Source organism: Bison bison, unplaced genomic scaffold (assembly GCF_000754665.1).
Source record: "Bison bison bison isolate TAMUID 2011002044 unplaced genomic scaffold, Bison_UMD1.0 scf7180017864508, whole genome shotgun sequence".
NCBI lineage: Eukaryota > Metazoa > Chordata > Mammalia > Artiodactyla > Bovidae > Bison > Bison bison.
Window position 1 is genome coordinate 8,150,757 of NW_011495064.1, and position 14,511 is coordinate 8,165,267.

General features: G+C 43.1%; 1 protein-coding gene across 1 annotated transcript in view; it reads right to left on the minus strand.

The window, feature by feature from the left end:
• Window positions 1-561, minus strand: part of MFSD9 (major facilitator superfamily domain containing 9) — an 11,484-nt gene extending 10,923 nt beyond the window's left edge. Inside the window, exon 1 of the mRNA XM_010829866.1 lies at window positions 350-561. Coding sequence (XP_010828168.1) covers window positions 350-523 — 174 coding nt within the window. The 5' untranslated portion in view covers window positions 524-561. The remainder of the gene's footprint in view (window positions 1-349) is intronic.
• Between the last annotated feature and the right edge of the window lie 13,950 nt (window positions 562-14,511).

The window sequence follows — 14,511 nt, forward strand, 5'->3', positions numbered from 1 at the left end:
TCCGCACCTGTCACAGCATCTACCACCCGGGGTCACCCTTGTGAGTGGCTCGATCACCGAGTCACACCTGAGCCTGGTGCTGGAGAGTCTTAAATCGCGGGGCTGGGGTGAGGGTGAGGGCGAACTGGACCCCGCGTGGGCGAGAGGGGCAAGCTTCATCTGTGGCCAGGTGCAGCGTGAAGGGGGAGTGCGGGGCAAGAAGGGACCTCAGAGGTAGGGAGGTATCATCAGGCGTATCGCAGGTTTCCAGTCCTCGAACAGCCTGGCGATCACCCAGGATGTGCAAGGAAAAGCACCTTGGTCGGGTTCCAGGTCGCCGACGCAGCCCGCTAGCCCCGCAGTTACTCACCAGGAAGCCTACCAGGTAGAGGCAGAGCAGGAAGCGGCGGGCTCGAACAGCCCCGGAGCCAGGAGCCCCTTCCTGGGTCCCTGTCCCGGGCTCCTGCCGCGGTCTCCGTGTTGCTGATACCAAACCCCGGTCCGGAGCCATGCCGCTGGTCTGGTCGCCCGGCTCCATGCGCATGCGCGCGGGGGGCTGCGCGCGGGGGGCCAGCCCTCGGCGCGTCGGCCTCTCCCCCCGCGGAAGCGAGCGGCTGCGCCTGCGCAGAGCCGCGCGCGCCGCTCACCTTCTTTCAGGGGCGGTGTTTCCGACGCAGGCGCAGTGCGGCGGGATCCGCGTGGCCCCGCGGGTTCGCGCCCCACCCAGAGAGTGGGTGTGCGTGCTGGACGCGCCAGTTTTGTGATGGTGATGATGATGCTCTGCGCACCCTGGGGATAAAGAGCCCGCTTCCCCCCCACCATTGCCTGGCTGGAGGGGATTGCGAGGATGAGCTTTTTAGCTCAGAAGTGACGGGGTGTCCGACGGGATCGTTCTTTGGCGGGAAGAAACTCAGACTGGGCGTGCCTAGTAGTCAGTGACTGACCTGGAGAAAGAACCCTTGGCCCCTCCCAGCTTCGTTTTTCCCACTTGAAACACAGGAGGACCCAGTGTGGACCAGCCTCCTGGAGGGTGAGGAGTCTATATATTAATACAAACACCGCCCCAGCGCTTTTTCTGGGACCTGCGAGGGCGGCTCACTTGTAGAACATTCGCTGCCGTCTGTTTTGGCAACGTGGAGCCTCGTGGTTTGGAGGTTTTTTATCCCAGGAGGGCTGACCTTCCACGAGGGGTAGAGCAGGAGTTCTGCTGTGTTGGGCCGTGAGACCATCACCCGGATAGTTGGGCTTCCCGAAGCCACCAAACCGTCAGGAAGCCCAAAGGGACCTTCTCCCGGCTGAAATGATGGAGCCGGGAGTACCGAGGGCAAGTTGGGTGATCGTTGTCCAGTGGAGTGAGGAAGGACTGCGTGGAACGTTCCAAAAACAAGGAAACGAAGATAGAACTGTGGAAGAATCAATTTCTGGACTCCTGAAGAAAGACTCATCCTTGCATGAGGTAAAGACCCCTGATCAGCTGATGTTTAGGCTGAGGGCAAGGGAAAGAAGAAATAGGCAGAAAGCAAACAAACAAACAAACAAACCCAAACAAACAAACAAAAAAAACCCCACACACAAAAAAACAAAAGCCCCAAACAAAAAAATCTCATTTATGAAATCAGTGTCTCTTGTTATTCCTGTAAGAGGTGTTTTCAGCAATAAGATGATTAAAGGACACTTAGTTGCAGACTTCTTTTAAAGACATGAAGAGTTTATATGTTAATTATCATGCTGTCCTCAGTTTGAATTAGGTCATTAACGTTACTACTATTTCTGAAATAAATCTCTAGAAAAGTTTCCTCTTTTAGATAAAGAACCTTAGCCTTAAAAAGAAAAAAGAAAGAAATAGGTAGTAAAATAAAGACAGAAGCCACAGATACCAGCTATGACTTTGGGGCTACTTCCAGGGTGAGAACTGTTGAAGTTTTGCATGTTTTCTGTTGTACATGTGGGTGTTGGCACTTGCTCACTATTTTCTTCTGTCTTCTTCCAAGTATAACTTTACAAGTCCTTAAAGTTTAATTTTAGTAAGTTTTTAAATTAATAATTTTAGTAAGTTTAGCTTAATTTAGTGTTTAGGTAACAGAAAATTCAGTAAGACTGAATTTGAGGAGTAATGTATAGAGCCAGAATGGGTACAATGACTGTTGCGACACTTTCCCTTCATGGAGTTGTTTTATGAAAATTGAAATGTGAACAGAAGGATGCACTTGGAAGCCAAGTAGCCAAAGAACGGACTGTGCCGGTGATCAGTTTATTGGTATCAGCTCCAAATACATGCATCGTTGCTCTGTTGTGTGATCCTGGCGCTGGATTCTGTAGACACATCTCCTTTGCTAGCTGGCACGATGTGAAACTCTGTCTGAGGGACGCTGCATGGGGAAGGAGCTTCTCTAACACTAAAGTGCTTTTCTCTCTTCTTGTTCCTGCAGTGTGTGGTTGACTTGTTAGACATCTAGTGGTCCCTAGCCCCTGCAAGGTTCAGTGACATGCAGCACATTCCCTGGGCATCCCAGCTGGTTTCCAGGAGAACCTCCCAGGTGTCCCAGCTAGTCATTTCCTGGCCATTTCCACAGGCACTGCTCTGGTAGCCTCCCAGTGATTTGCATCAGTTTCCCAGCTGAATGCAGTCGGTAAGCACAAGATATAAGAGACATCTGTATTTGGTAGAAAGATATTAAACTGTATTCATAAACCACATGGTCATCTATGTAGAAAACACTAAGGAAGCTACAAAAAAATTTTACTAGAACTCATAAGGTAAGGTTAATGAGGTTGCAGAATACAAGATCAATATACAGATTATAATTTTATTCCATATGTCATAAAGGAGAATGAAATGGCAACCCACTCCAGTGTTCTTGCCTGGGAATTGCCAGGGACAGAGGTGCCTGGTGGGTACAGAGTTGGACATGACTTAGCAACTAAACAATAGCAACAAATGCTACAAAAAGGAATTAGAAACTAGAGTTTAAAAATCCTTTTGAAAACATGGCATGTGAAATGGGGATACATTTGACCAACAAATGTGCAAAGAGACATTCCTCTTTCTTTGGACCAGTTGATGCCTGTCCTTCTTAGGGGTATGCCAAGAAACCTGTAACCGTTCTGTTTATACCATAGCTTGGAAAGATGTTGCATATCGCCACTGGTTAAAGATGAAGCTTACTTACAGATTATAAAATGATAGATACTCTAAGCCCAGTGTTCTCACTTGAAATGAAAATCCACTAGATGTGCAGCTGGACATCACTCTCATGGGATGTGGAGGCAAGAGAAGCAGACACAAACATGCTAATGTTTATGCTGCTCACTGTATTATGAGTAATAAAGTCTTTTGTTTCTGATGCAGGCGTCTCGTGTCTTCTGCTGGCACCTATGAAACTGTAGTAAGCTAACTTAATTTTTAAACGGGGTAAGATTAAAGACTTAACAAAAACCTGTACACTGAAACTGCAAAACATTGCTGAGAGATATGAAAAAGTACATAACTAAATGGAGAGATGTATACCATGATCATGAACTGGAAGACTGAATATTATTAAGATTAGCATTCTCATTTATAGTATGCTGCATTGGGATACAACTGTTTGTCATTTGAATATCTATAGATGAAAAGAATATACCAAGATTTGGTGGCATATGGAACAATAATGGGAATGTGTGATGCCACAACCAATTTGGAAAAGAGATTGAAAATATCTTAAAAAGTTAAATATACACCTACCAGATGACCCAGCATATGAGATATTTACCGAAGAGATAAAGGAGCATATAGCCAAACAAGATTTTGTACACAATAATTGATACAAGCTTTATTTGCAATAGCCCTAGACTAAACACAACCCAAATATCTGTCAAGTGAATTAGTGAACAAGTTGTGGTATTAATACTTAGCAATAAAAATGAACTATGAATTCATGCTACATCATGGATGAATCTCAAAATAGTTATGCTGACTGAGGAAGCCAAATGAAGAGAATATGCTATATAATTCCATTCATGTAAAGATTTTAGAGAACTCTGGTTTCAGTTCCAATGTGTAAAGAGCTTGGCAGTTGCAGCTCCCACACTTAAAATGAAAAAAAAAAAAAAAAGATGACAGAGTGAAAACCAGTAACTTTTTAAGTCCAGAGTAGTGTGTGCTCAGTCATGTCTGACTCTGCGACCCCGTGGACTGTGGCCCTCCAGGCTCCTCTGTCCATGGGATTCTCCAGGCAGGAATCCTGGGGTGGGGTGCCATGCTCTCCTCCAGGGATCAGATCTGGGTCTCCTGCATTGCAGGCCGAGCCTTTACTGTCTGAGCCACCAGGCACCTGGGAAAAGGATAATGAGACCGCTCGAGCACCTTGCCTGTCTTTTGGTCTCACGTGGGAAGCAGGGAGAAAGCTAAGAAATGCTTCTGGAAGTCACCATCCAAGCTCACTGAAACACAGAGATTTAATCATAAGGTTATAAAAGTCCGCCCACCTTAGGAAACTATAAACAGGGCTTTGCTATAGTGACAGTAAACTACAGCTGAGAAAGATGTAAGACAGAGACCCTATTTTAAAACAAGTTTCTAGGGAAGTTCAAAGGCAACAGGGAAGGGGGGAAAAAAAGGGAACAAGAGGAAACTGAAGTCACTGGCACCTACAGTTATGAAAATATTAAACACCTAGCTCCAACGCATATTCACATAAAGCCTTATGCTAAAAGCCCAAGCACCTGAGTTTTTAGTACCTAATACATACGTTCAACTTTCAGGAAAACAATTACAATTTTATTAGAAGAAAAATAGTTTTAAGAGACAAAGCAGGCATCAGAACCAGACTCAGATATGACAAAAATCTTGTAATTATCAAACAGGGAATTCAAAATAACTGTAATTACTGTTAAGAACTCTCATGGAAAGTAGATAAGATATGAGGACAGGTGGGTAATATAAGCAGATACAAAATATCTGAGAATGAATCAGAAGGAAATGATAGAAAGCAAGACCATTGTGATGGAAGTTAAGATTGCTTTTGATGGGCTCATCAGTGGACTGGACTCAGCCAAGGAAAAAATCATGGAGATTGAGATAAGTCGATAGAAGATACCCATACTGCAAAGCAAAGACAAAAAAAAGAAAAAATTAATCAGAATGTTGAACTGTCAGTCAATTTCAAAACATATATACAAAATTGGAATACTAAGGCAGGAGGCAGATGGACCCCCCTCACCAACCCAGGGTAAAACAACTTGAGATTCATTCTCTATTGACCGAAACTCCAAGACAGGAATAGCAGGACAATTAAGGGAGGAGGCTGAACCCTGCACAGATGGCGTATTTCTTGTTCCCAAAGTCAGGAGACCTTCCCGGCCATACACACACAGAAAAGGCTTCTTGGAGGCCAAAGGGGAGTCATGTCAAGTGATGTTCTACCCATAGGCCTTTTCAGTAGGATCCATCTTGGCTGAGAGATGTGTGTGCACACATGGAAGGATGCTGCTGCTGCTGCTGCTGCTAAGTCGCTTCAGTCGTGTCCGACTCTGTGCAACCCTATAGACAGCAGCCCACCAGGCTCCCCCGTCCCTGGGATTCTCCAGGCAAGAACACTGGAGTGGGTTGCCATTTCCTTCTCCAATGCGTGAAAAGTGAAAGTGAAGTCGCTCAGTCGTGCCCTACTCTTAGCACCCTATGGACTGCAGCCTACCAGGCTCCTCCACCCATGGGATATTCCAGGCAAGAGTACTGGAGTGGGGTGCCATTGCCTTCTCCGTGGAAGGATTCTAAGATATATCAAATATGGACTGTGATGGTGGTTTAGTCACTCAGTCTCGTCCGACTCTTGGTGACCCCATGGACTGTAGCCTGCCACGCTTCTCTGTCCATGGGATTTTCTAGGCAAGAACACTGGAGTGGGTTGCCATTTGCTTCTCCAGGGGATCTTCCACACCCAGGGATCAAACCTGGGTTTCCTACATTATAGACAGATTCTTTCCAACTGAGCTACCAGGGAAGCACAATATGAACTGTGAACCAGGCAAATCAGAATGATTGGCCAAAGGAAACTGGAAGAAATGCCCCATAAAATTAATTCAGACTACCACGAGGGCACAGCTCAGGAACTCTCCCTCTGAGTGTGCCCGTGTGTCTGTCCACATGAACTGTTCTCATTTTCCTCCTAATAAATACTTTACTTGCTTCACTACTTTCCATCTTTATGGAGATTCTTTTCTGCAAAGCTGAAGCGCCAGAGACCTTGGCACTGACTGCTGGTCTAGTGGCTAGAATTTGATGCTTTCACTGCCCCGACACAACCCCAGTCTCTGGCTGGGAACCCAAGCCCCACTCCAAGCTATTGTAGGTCTAGGCCACCTGAGATCATATCCAGTAGAAGGGAGAGAGAACAATTATTTAAAGTAAAAATAGCCTCACATTTTCCAAAGGTAATGACAGGCAACTGTACACACAGGTACATCAAACTCAGAACAGCAAGCAGGATAAATACCACCCCCCGCCAACATAAGATACATCATATTCACAAATGCAGAAAACCAAAGAACAGCGTCAGCATTCCACTGGATCTAGAATTCAGCTAGATCAGCAGGATACCCGTTCATATCAAGATCACACTGACCGCTGTCTGGGCCATAAAATAGGCATTAACGATCTCAAAAAAAGAGAAACAACATAAAGTATGCTCTATACCCCCAATGGAATTAAACTAAAACTTGATATCGGAAAGTAGCTGGAACACTCAGAAATATCTTGAGATTAACAGCACAGTTCTAAATAACACATGGTCACGGCTGAAGTCTCAAGATAAAGAAGCATTTTCAACTAAATGAAAATGAAAATACAACTTGTCCAAGTTGTCAGATGCAACACAAACATGCACTTAGAGGGAAATTTGCAGCTTTGAGTGCACGCGTCAGAAACAAGAAAGATCTAAATCAGTAATAAGTGCTTCCACTGTAGGAAACCAGAGTTAGAGCAATTTTATTTTCTTCGTTTAGAACCAACTCCCTGATCTGTATAACATTCCTTCTTCCTGAAGGCTTTAACATTTCTTATCTTCTGTGCTGGCAATGAATTCTCCCTGTCTTTATAGTATGGCTAGGCTTGATTTTCCCTTCACTTTTAAAGGATGTAGAATCTGAGATGAAATGTGGTTTTTTCTTCATTCAGTCCTTAAAAGATGTCACTCTGTTGTCTTCATATTTGTGTATTATGTGATGATGTATCTGCTGTGTTCTGTGTCTTTTTCTTCTCTGGGCTCTGCTTAGTCGCTCAGTCATGTCCGACTCTTTGCGACCCCATAGACTAGCCTGCCAGTCCCCTCTGGGATTCTCATGGCGGGGATCCCTCATGGGATTCTCCAGGCCAGAATACTGGAGTGGGTTGCCATGCCCTCCTCCAGGGGATCTTCCCAACCCAGGATTGAACCCAGGTCTCTTTCATTGCAGGTGTGTTCTTTACCAGCTGAGCCACCAGGGAAGCCCAAGAATACTGGAATGGGTAGCCTATCCCTTCTCCAGGGGAACTTCCTGATCCAGGAATTGAACCGGGGTCTCCTGCATAGCAGTGGATCCTTTACCAGCTGAGCTAGCAGGGAAACCCACTTTTTCTTCTCTGGCAGCCTCTAAAGATTTTATTTTTTTCTTTGATACCCAGCAGTTTGAATATGATCGGCCTACTTGTATATTTTTTCTTTCTTGGTTTTAATCCTGCTTTATTTGCACTGAGCTTCTTTGATCTGTTCTTAGATGTGTCTCTAGTTTAGGAACACTTTCAGCCATTATTTCTTCAAATATTTCTTCTGCCCCATTTTCTGTCTTGTACTTCTGGGATTTCAGTGATATGATCACATGATCTAATGCTATTGCCCATTAGACCTTGAATGATGTGTTCTGTTTATTTTTTTCTTTCACCTTTTTTTTTTCTTTTTTGCATTTTAGCTAGGATAATTTCTGTTGATTTGTCTTCAAGTTCACTGGTTTGTCCCTTGGCTGTCTTTAGCCTGCTGGTGAAATTGTCAAAGACATTCTCCACCTCTGTTACTATGTTTTGGCATCTAGAATTTGCATTTGATATTTTACTTATAGTTTACATCTCTGCTAAAGATGCCTATCTTATCTTACACATTGTCTATCTTTTCCAGTATAATTTTTAACATATTTATCAAAATTATTTTAATTCCATTGTGGTATAGTTTCAGCATCTCTGTCAAATCTGGGTTTAATTGTGATGATTGCTTTGTCTCTCCAGCCTGCATTTTTTCTTTTTTTCCAAAACAATATCGTTGTTTAGTGGCTTAGTTGTGTCTGGACTGTAGCCCACCAGGCTCCTTCTGTCCATGGGATTTATTATTAAGATATAATTTGCATGCTACCAAATTGGTAGTTTTGATGGACATTTGGGTTGTTCCCAGTATTTGGATATTATGACTCATTCTGCTATGGACATTTGTGTACAGGTTTATGTATAAATACATATTTTCTTTTCAAAGTGGGGCTTCTGGATCATTTGGTAACTCTATGTTTAAACACTAGAGGAACTGTCAAACTATTTTCTAGAGTACCTGCACCGTTTTATATTCCTACTGGCAGTATATGCTGCTGCCGCTGCTAAGTCGCTTCAGTCGTGTCCGACTCTGTGTGACCCCATAGACGAAAGCCCACCAGGCTCCCCCATCCCTGGGATTCTCCAGGCAAGAACATTGGAGTGGGTTGCCATTTCCTTCTCCAATGCATGAAAGTGAAAAGTGAAAGTGAAGTCGCTCAGTCGTGTCTGACTTGACGGGAAGAGTGTAGGATTTTGTGTGGCATTTCGTGATCATCTTTTCATGTGCTTATGGGTTATTTGCATATCTTCTCTGAAGAAATGTCTGTTCAGACACTTTGCCCATTTCTAAACTGGTTGTTTATCTTTTTATTATTGAGTTGTTAGAGTGCTTTGTATATTCTAGATACAAGTCCTTTATCAGATATATAATTTGCAAATATTTCTCCCACCCTGCAGGTTACCTTTTCACTTACTTGGTAGTTTCCACTGATGAACAAAAGTTCATTTCATTATTGTCCAGTTTATCTAATTTTTGTATTACTTGTGCTTTTCCTGGGTTATATAAAAAAATCATTGCCTAAATCATGGTCATGAATATTTATACCCACGTTTATTTCTAAGCGTTACATGGTTTTAATTCTTACATTTAGGCCAGTAGTCTGTTGTGAATTATTATTTTTTGTGTATTTTGTGAAATAAGGAGAGAGTGGGTCATGGCTAAAACGTCAAGGACACTTGGTGTGCTTATAAAAGCTAAGTAGTCGTTTTTTTGACTAATGTTCTATTTGCCTTTAAGACAATTTCCTTAGACTTTAAATGTTCAGATGTTTGAAATAGATTTCACAAGTTACACAAGTTTCATTGGGGAATGGATCCGTGGAGCTGCCCAAGCTACCATTCTGGAAATAGAGCTCAAGCTGGTTTTTCTTGCTTTTTACATGTCCCGTGATATTTTGTTGAAAGTTTGGCATGCTGTATAGGATAGTAGGTAGTGAAGTTATGCTATTAATACTACACACACACACACACACACACTTTTCCTTCGGCTAGTCATTCAATGTGAGGGTATGTGTTAACCGGGTCCAGGGTAGTGTGAGGGTGGTTTGTTGTTGCCATGGTTACCCACTGCACCATAGGACCGACATTTCTCTAGCTCAGTGCTTCTCGCCTGAGGGTGACTTTGCCTCCTAGGGATATTTGGCACTGCCTGGGGCATGTTGGAATTCGGGGTGTGCTACTGACATCTAGTGATTGGAGACTACAGGTGCTGCTGAATATCCTGCGACTCACAGGGCAGCAACCCAGCTTCCACAACAGAGTCACCCCGTGTCTGCCGTCCGTGGTGCCGAAGGTGGGAAGCACCGCCCGAGTGCTACCTTATGCTTAAGGTGCGGGCCAGTTTGCTTCACCTTTTACTTGCAGGAAAGGTGGCAGAATGCTCTTTCCAGCTTTCTAAATTTCAAGATGGAAATGGAAGTCTTACTGATTTTGTCACATTGTGTTATTTATTTGTCAACTGATACTGAGCTGAGATATGCCCAGAGCATCTCACTCCTGACTTTGTTTCCCTGTTCTGGGGTGATACATTAGGGCCCCTTCCTTATGACTTCATTTAACCTCAATTACCTCTTCCACAAGTCCTAAGTCCATGGAGGTTAATGGATCAATAAGCCCAAGGCTCCTAGAATAGTGCCTAGGACACAGTGAGTGCTCTGTGTGTGCCCTGGGTGTTACTGTTTTGTTGCTGTTGTCATTGTTGTTATCTAGCTTTTGTGCTATTTGAGTATCCTGGTGGGTTCTAACTTTATCCCTTTGTTCAGTCATGTCTAACTCAGTCTATGGCGACCCCATGGACTGTAGTCTGCCAGGCTCCTCTGTCCATGGGATTCTCCAGGCAAGAATACTGGAGTGGGTTGTTGTTTCCTCTTCCAGGGGATCTTCCTGACCCAAGGATCGAACCTATGTCTCCTGCATTGATAGGCAGATAGACACTTTTACCACTGGGCCACATGGGAAGCCAGCTTTATCCCTTAGCACGTGTATGGTCAGATTAAACAGGGACCTGGTTGAGCAGGATGTGAAGAGAAGGCTGAAGTACCTGCAGCAGTTCTGACTGTGTTCACATCAATGCAACACCAGCTGTTTCCCCAACAGAGACCTGGGGACACTAAGGTTACAGGGACGTGTCTCCCCGCCCCCCTACCCTTTCCTGAACTGGATTGTCTTTCCTCTGCGGGTCCACTTGAACTGGCTCACAGACCCTGGATTCATCTGAGCCTTTTATATGTCTCTTCTTGGAAAAGTCTTTGGAATGGAAATTTTAAAAGTCCATATTCATCTTGATAGGTAAAGAATGACCCAGTGACAAAGGTTTTTAAGGGGAAGGCAACATACCCCAGAGGCAAGGATAAATAAAAATGTCTTTCTCTAAGTTAAGACTCAAATTGTGTATGCAAGATTCATGCAAAGCGCTTTCACAGCCTAGGGTCCAGAGAGGGGAATCTTCTCATTCACAAGGCTTCTGGTATAGGGAGTATAATGTATTCCTTCAGAAAGAAATACAAGGAAACAAAGGGATGAGTAAGTTAAAATTGCCATCATTAAATCTGTATTTGTTTATATAATACATGCATTCCTATAAGTTACATTTTTTCATTTCTGCTTTCATATATCAAAAAATTTCTCCTTTAGTCCCCAGTTTAGTTTCTGAAGTGGTGTGTGTGTGTGTGTGTGTGTGTTGATTTTAGTCAAAAGCAGGTTTAAAAAAAAATAAGTTTCAAGTTTTTTTCCCCTTTCAAGAGTTAATGCGCTTCAGCACACTAATGGAGTTCTTTGGGGAACTGAACTTGGAGCTGGGCATCAGACCCCTTTTCAGTGTGGAAGATAGTTGTGTAATATAACTCCCTTTGTGTGAGTTCCTTGTGTAAGTAGCTCTCAATTCAGTGGAGTGTAAACTGCCCACATGAATGAGTGAATGAGCCTGTGGATGGATCCTGATTCGCTTACATTCAACGTAAGCTATTTATCAGAGCCTTAGTACTTGGATGACACCATCTTAGTTAAGGCTGTCAGCATCAAACTCTAAAAACAGCAAATCCTTGCACTGCAGTATTTGTGTGATAAAAATCCCAGTGGACCTTGTGTACCGTGGAATGCAAACTTTACCTGTGGCCAGCAGATGGCACTGTTCAACCCAATTTAATTCAACTCAATCAGATGGATATTTGGTCAGCCAAGTTTTTACTGGGAAAGTGAAAGTTGCTCAGTCCTGTCTTTGGGATCCCATAGACTATACAGTCCATGGAATTCTCCAGGCCAGAACACTGGAGTGGGTAGCCATTCCCTTCTCCAGAGGATCTTCCCAACCCAGGGATTGAACCCAAGTATCCTGCATTGCAGTTGGAGTCTTTACCAGCTGAGCTACCAGGGAAGCCCAAGAATACTGGAGTGGGTAGCCTATCCCTTCTCCAACGAATCTTCCCGACCCAGGAATCGAACCAGGGTCTGCTGCATTGCAGGCAGATTCTTTACCAGCTGAGCTACCTACTGAGAACCTACGTAAAGCATTGTGCTAGGGTTAGGGATGTAGCAGTAAACAAAGACAGGACCTCTATCACCCCCGCAGGGTGTATTTGTTGTTCCTATACTATGTTCAGGATGAGAAGGCGTGTAAAAGTAATCTCATGAAATTACAGACCGTGGTCCTGTTGCCATAGTGTTGGATGGGGGAGGGAGCAGGGAGGACGACATACAAGACCCAAGAACCACAACACAAAACAGACTTAAAGAGGCCATTAGAGCCACAGAGACCTGCAGTGACGGTTCATGGGCAGTAAAAATCTGTGTCAGTAGTGATCAAAGGGGAACAATTGATTTTAGGGTCATCACTCAAGTCTATTGTCTGTGTCTAGGACTTAGGACCACAAACCGTTAAATATAACCTTTAGGGCCAGGTGTGTTTAGAACTCAGAATTTGGGGGATTTTGGAAAAGCAGCAATATGTGTGTACTGTACATTACCTGACACCCCCACCAGCACACCCCCGTGAAGCCTGGTGAGCACTGTAACCAAACGCGTTTGTGCTTGTGCAATCAAATGTGTAAGAATTCACAATAGAGTTTATTTGCATCCTCTTGCCAATGAGGGTTGGTTTGCTAAAAGCTTTTAGTTTTCAGAAATGTTGAAAGTTGGAATGGCAGATAAAGATTGTGGATCTAAAACATAGTATTCCAAGACCAAAATGAATTTTCCCTCAGATCTCCACAGAACCACTTTGCTTTCTGAAAGCTTGATTTCTTTCTTTATTTACACATTTGTTCAGCACTTTTGGATGTTGAGCGTTGTCATTCCTGTATTTTTTAAGAATAAAGTAAACCAGAATTAATTTTTTTTGTAGAATGTTTAGATAGCTTCAGTAGATATGTTGAAACAATTAAGACTATTGCAATATCAAGATTGGAAATTATGACCTTAGAAAAAACGTTTTGCTCCTTATCACTCACAAACTAAACATGACTTGGGATTTCTGCTAACTTGTAGTGTGTTTACTGGTTTTAAAAAAAACACAGTTAAGTAAATAAAAAGACACTGAATAAAAACAGGCAAAGTCTTCCAGTGTTTATGGCCATCTATCCTTTGGTTGTCAAGTTTTATTTAATTTGTAAAAAACAAGGGAGGAATTTACCACACTACCTTGGAATGCTCATGATATTTGTATCCTCAAGATTTTAAAAGATGGATTAAAAAACCATTTTAGATTGAGAAATTAATTTAAAAATAGTTTTTGCCATAATTTCTCTCAGAGACAAGAGACTCTCAGTGGGATATTATTTCCAGGAAGTCAGGAGGACCCCATGCAGAGCTCCCCTTGCTTATCTCTGGCCTTCTGTATGCCACCAGGAAGGTCCTTAACTCCCACCCAAAAGACCTTTAGAAGCTGAGATTCCTGCCCAGGAAACCGATCATTTCGTATTCTACCAACTGAAGGCTTATTGGTACTCAAGGCATCTAATATGCTTAGGATGGTGTCTGCCACAGAGCAGATGCTCATTAATGTCAGTTACTATTCACTTCCGTTTACATCTCTGACAGTCAAGGTCTCCCAAGGGATTGAACCTGAGACGCCCTGCTTGTGCCTTTGCAGGTTCACTGTGATCACCGTGTCAACGTGAAATAGGTTCAGTGTTCACCTAAGGCACGGCGCACACAGTGGTGATGGTGCTGTCCCACTATAGGACTGCTGTGAGTTGAGGTCAGTGCTAAGGTCTGTCTGTCTCCCCGCATCTCCCGGTCTTTCACTAGAAAAGAGATGCAAAGGGAGAAGATCCAGTGTCTGAATTTGTGAAGACATCACGGGAACACAGCAGCTGTTTAACAGTTACGTGGGCGCTTAAACAACGTTTTAAGCTGCTGAGAGACCTCAAGGAAGAGATAACTGAATGATCGTTGGGAATATTTTAGGAATGATGGTAAATTAGGCGTTTCAAATGAAAGGCAAATGGTCTAATTTTCTAAAATGGAAACTTTTTGACCCCTGGATGGTAAATTATATTTTATTTCTAAAGAAGAATCGATGGTGGATTTTTTAAAAGATGGTTTGTGATTATCTGCAGAGGAAGCACAGACCCTGCTAAAATCCTTCTCTACAGGTTTCACAAAGAACAGGCAAGAGGAGCGCTATTTCTTCCTGATGGATCACCAGTTAAATAGCTCAGGCTGTGTACTTACATCACAGCCAAGAGTCATAATACAAGATTTTTATTTTACTTTAGTGCTCCATGTATGTCAAGCACCATGATAAACACTGAGGGTAACGATAACTGAGCTAAAGGAGTTTTATGAAATCAGAACTAGTATTTTTCTCAAATAGTTGCCCATGAATGAATGGTTGAAAACAATTAGACTGGTTAATTAGAAGCTGCTTTGATATACATGTACACACACAAACGTGTGTGTGTGTGTGTGTATATGTATATATATATATATATATATATATATATATA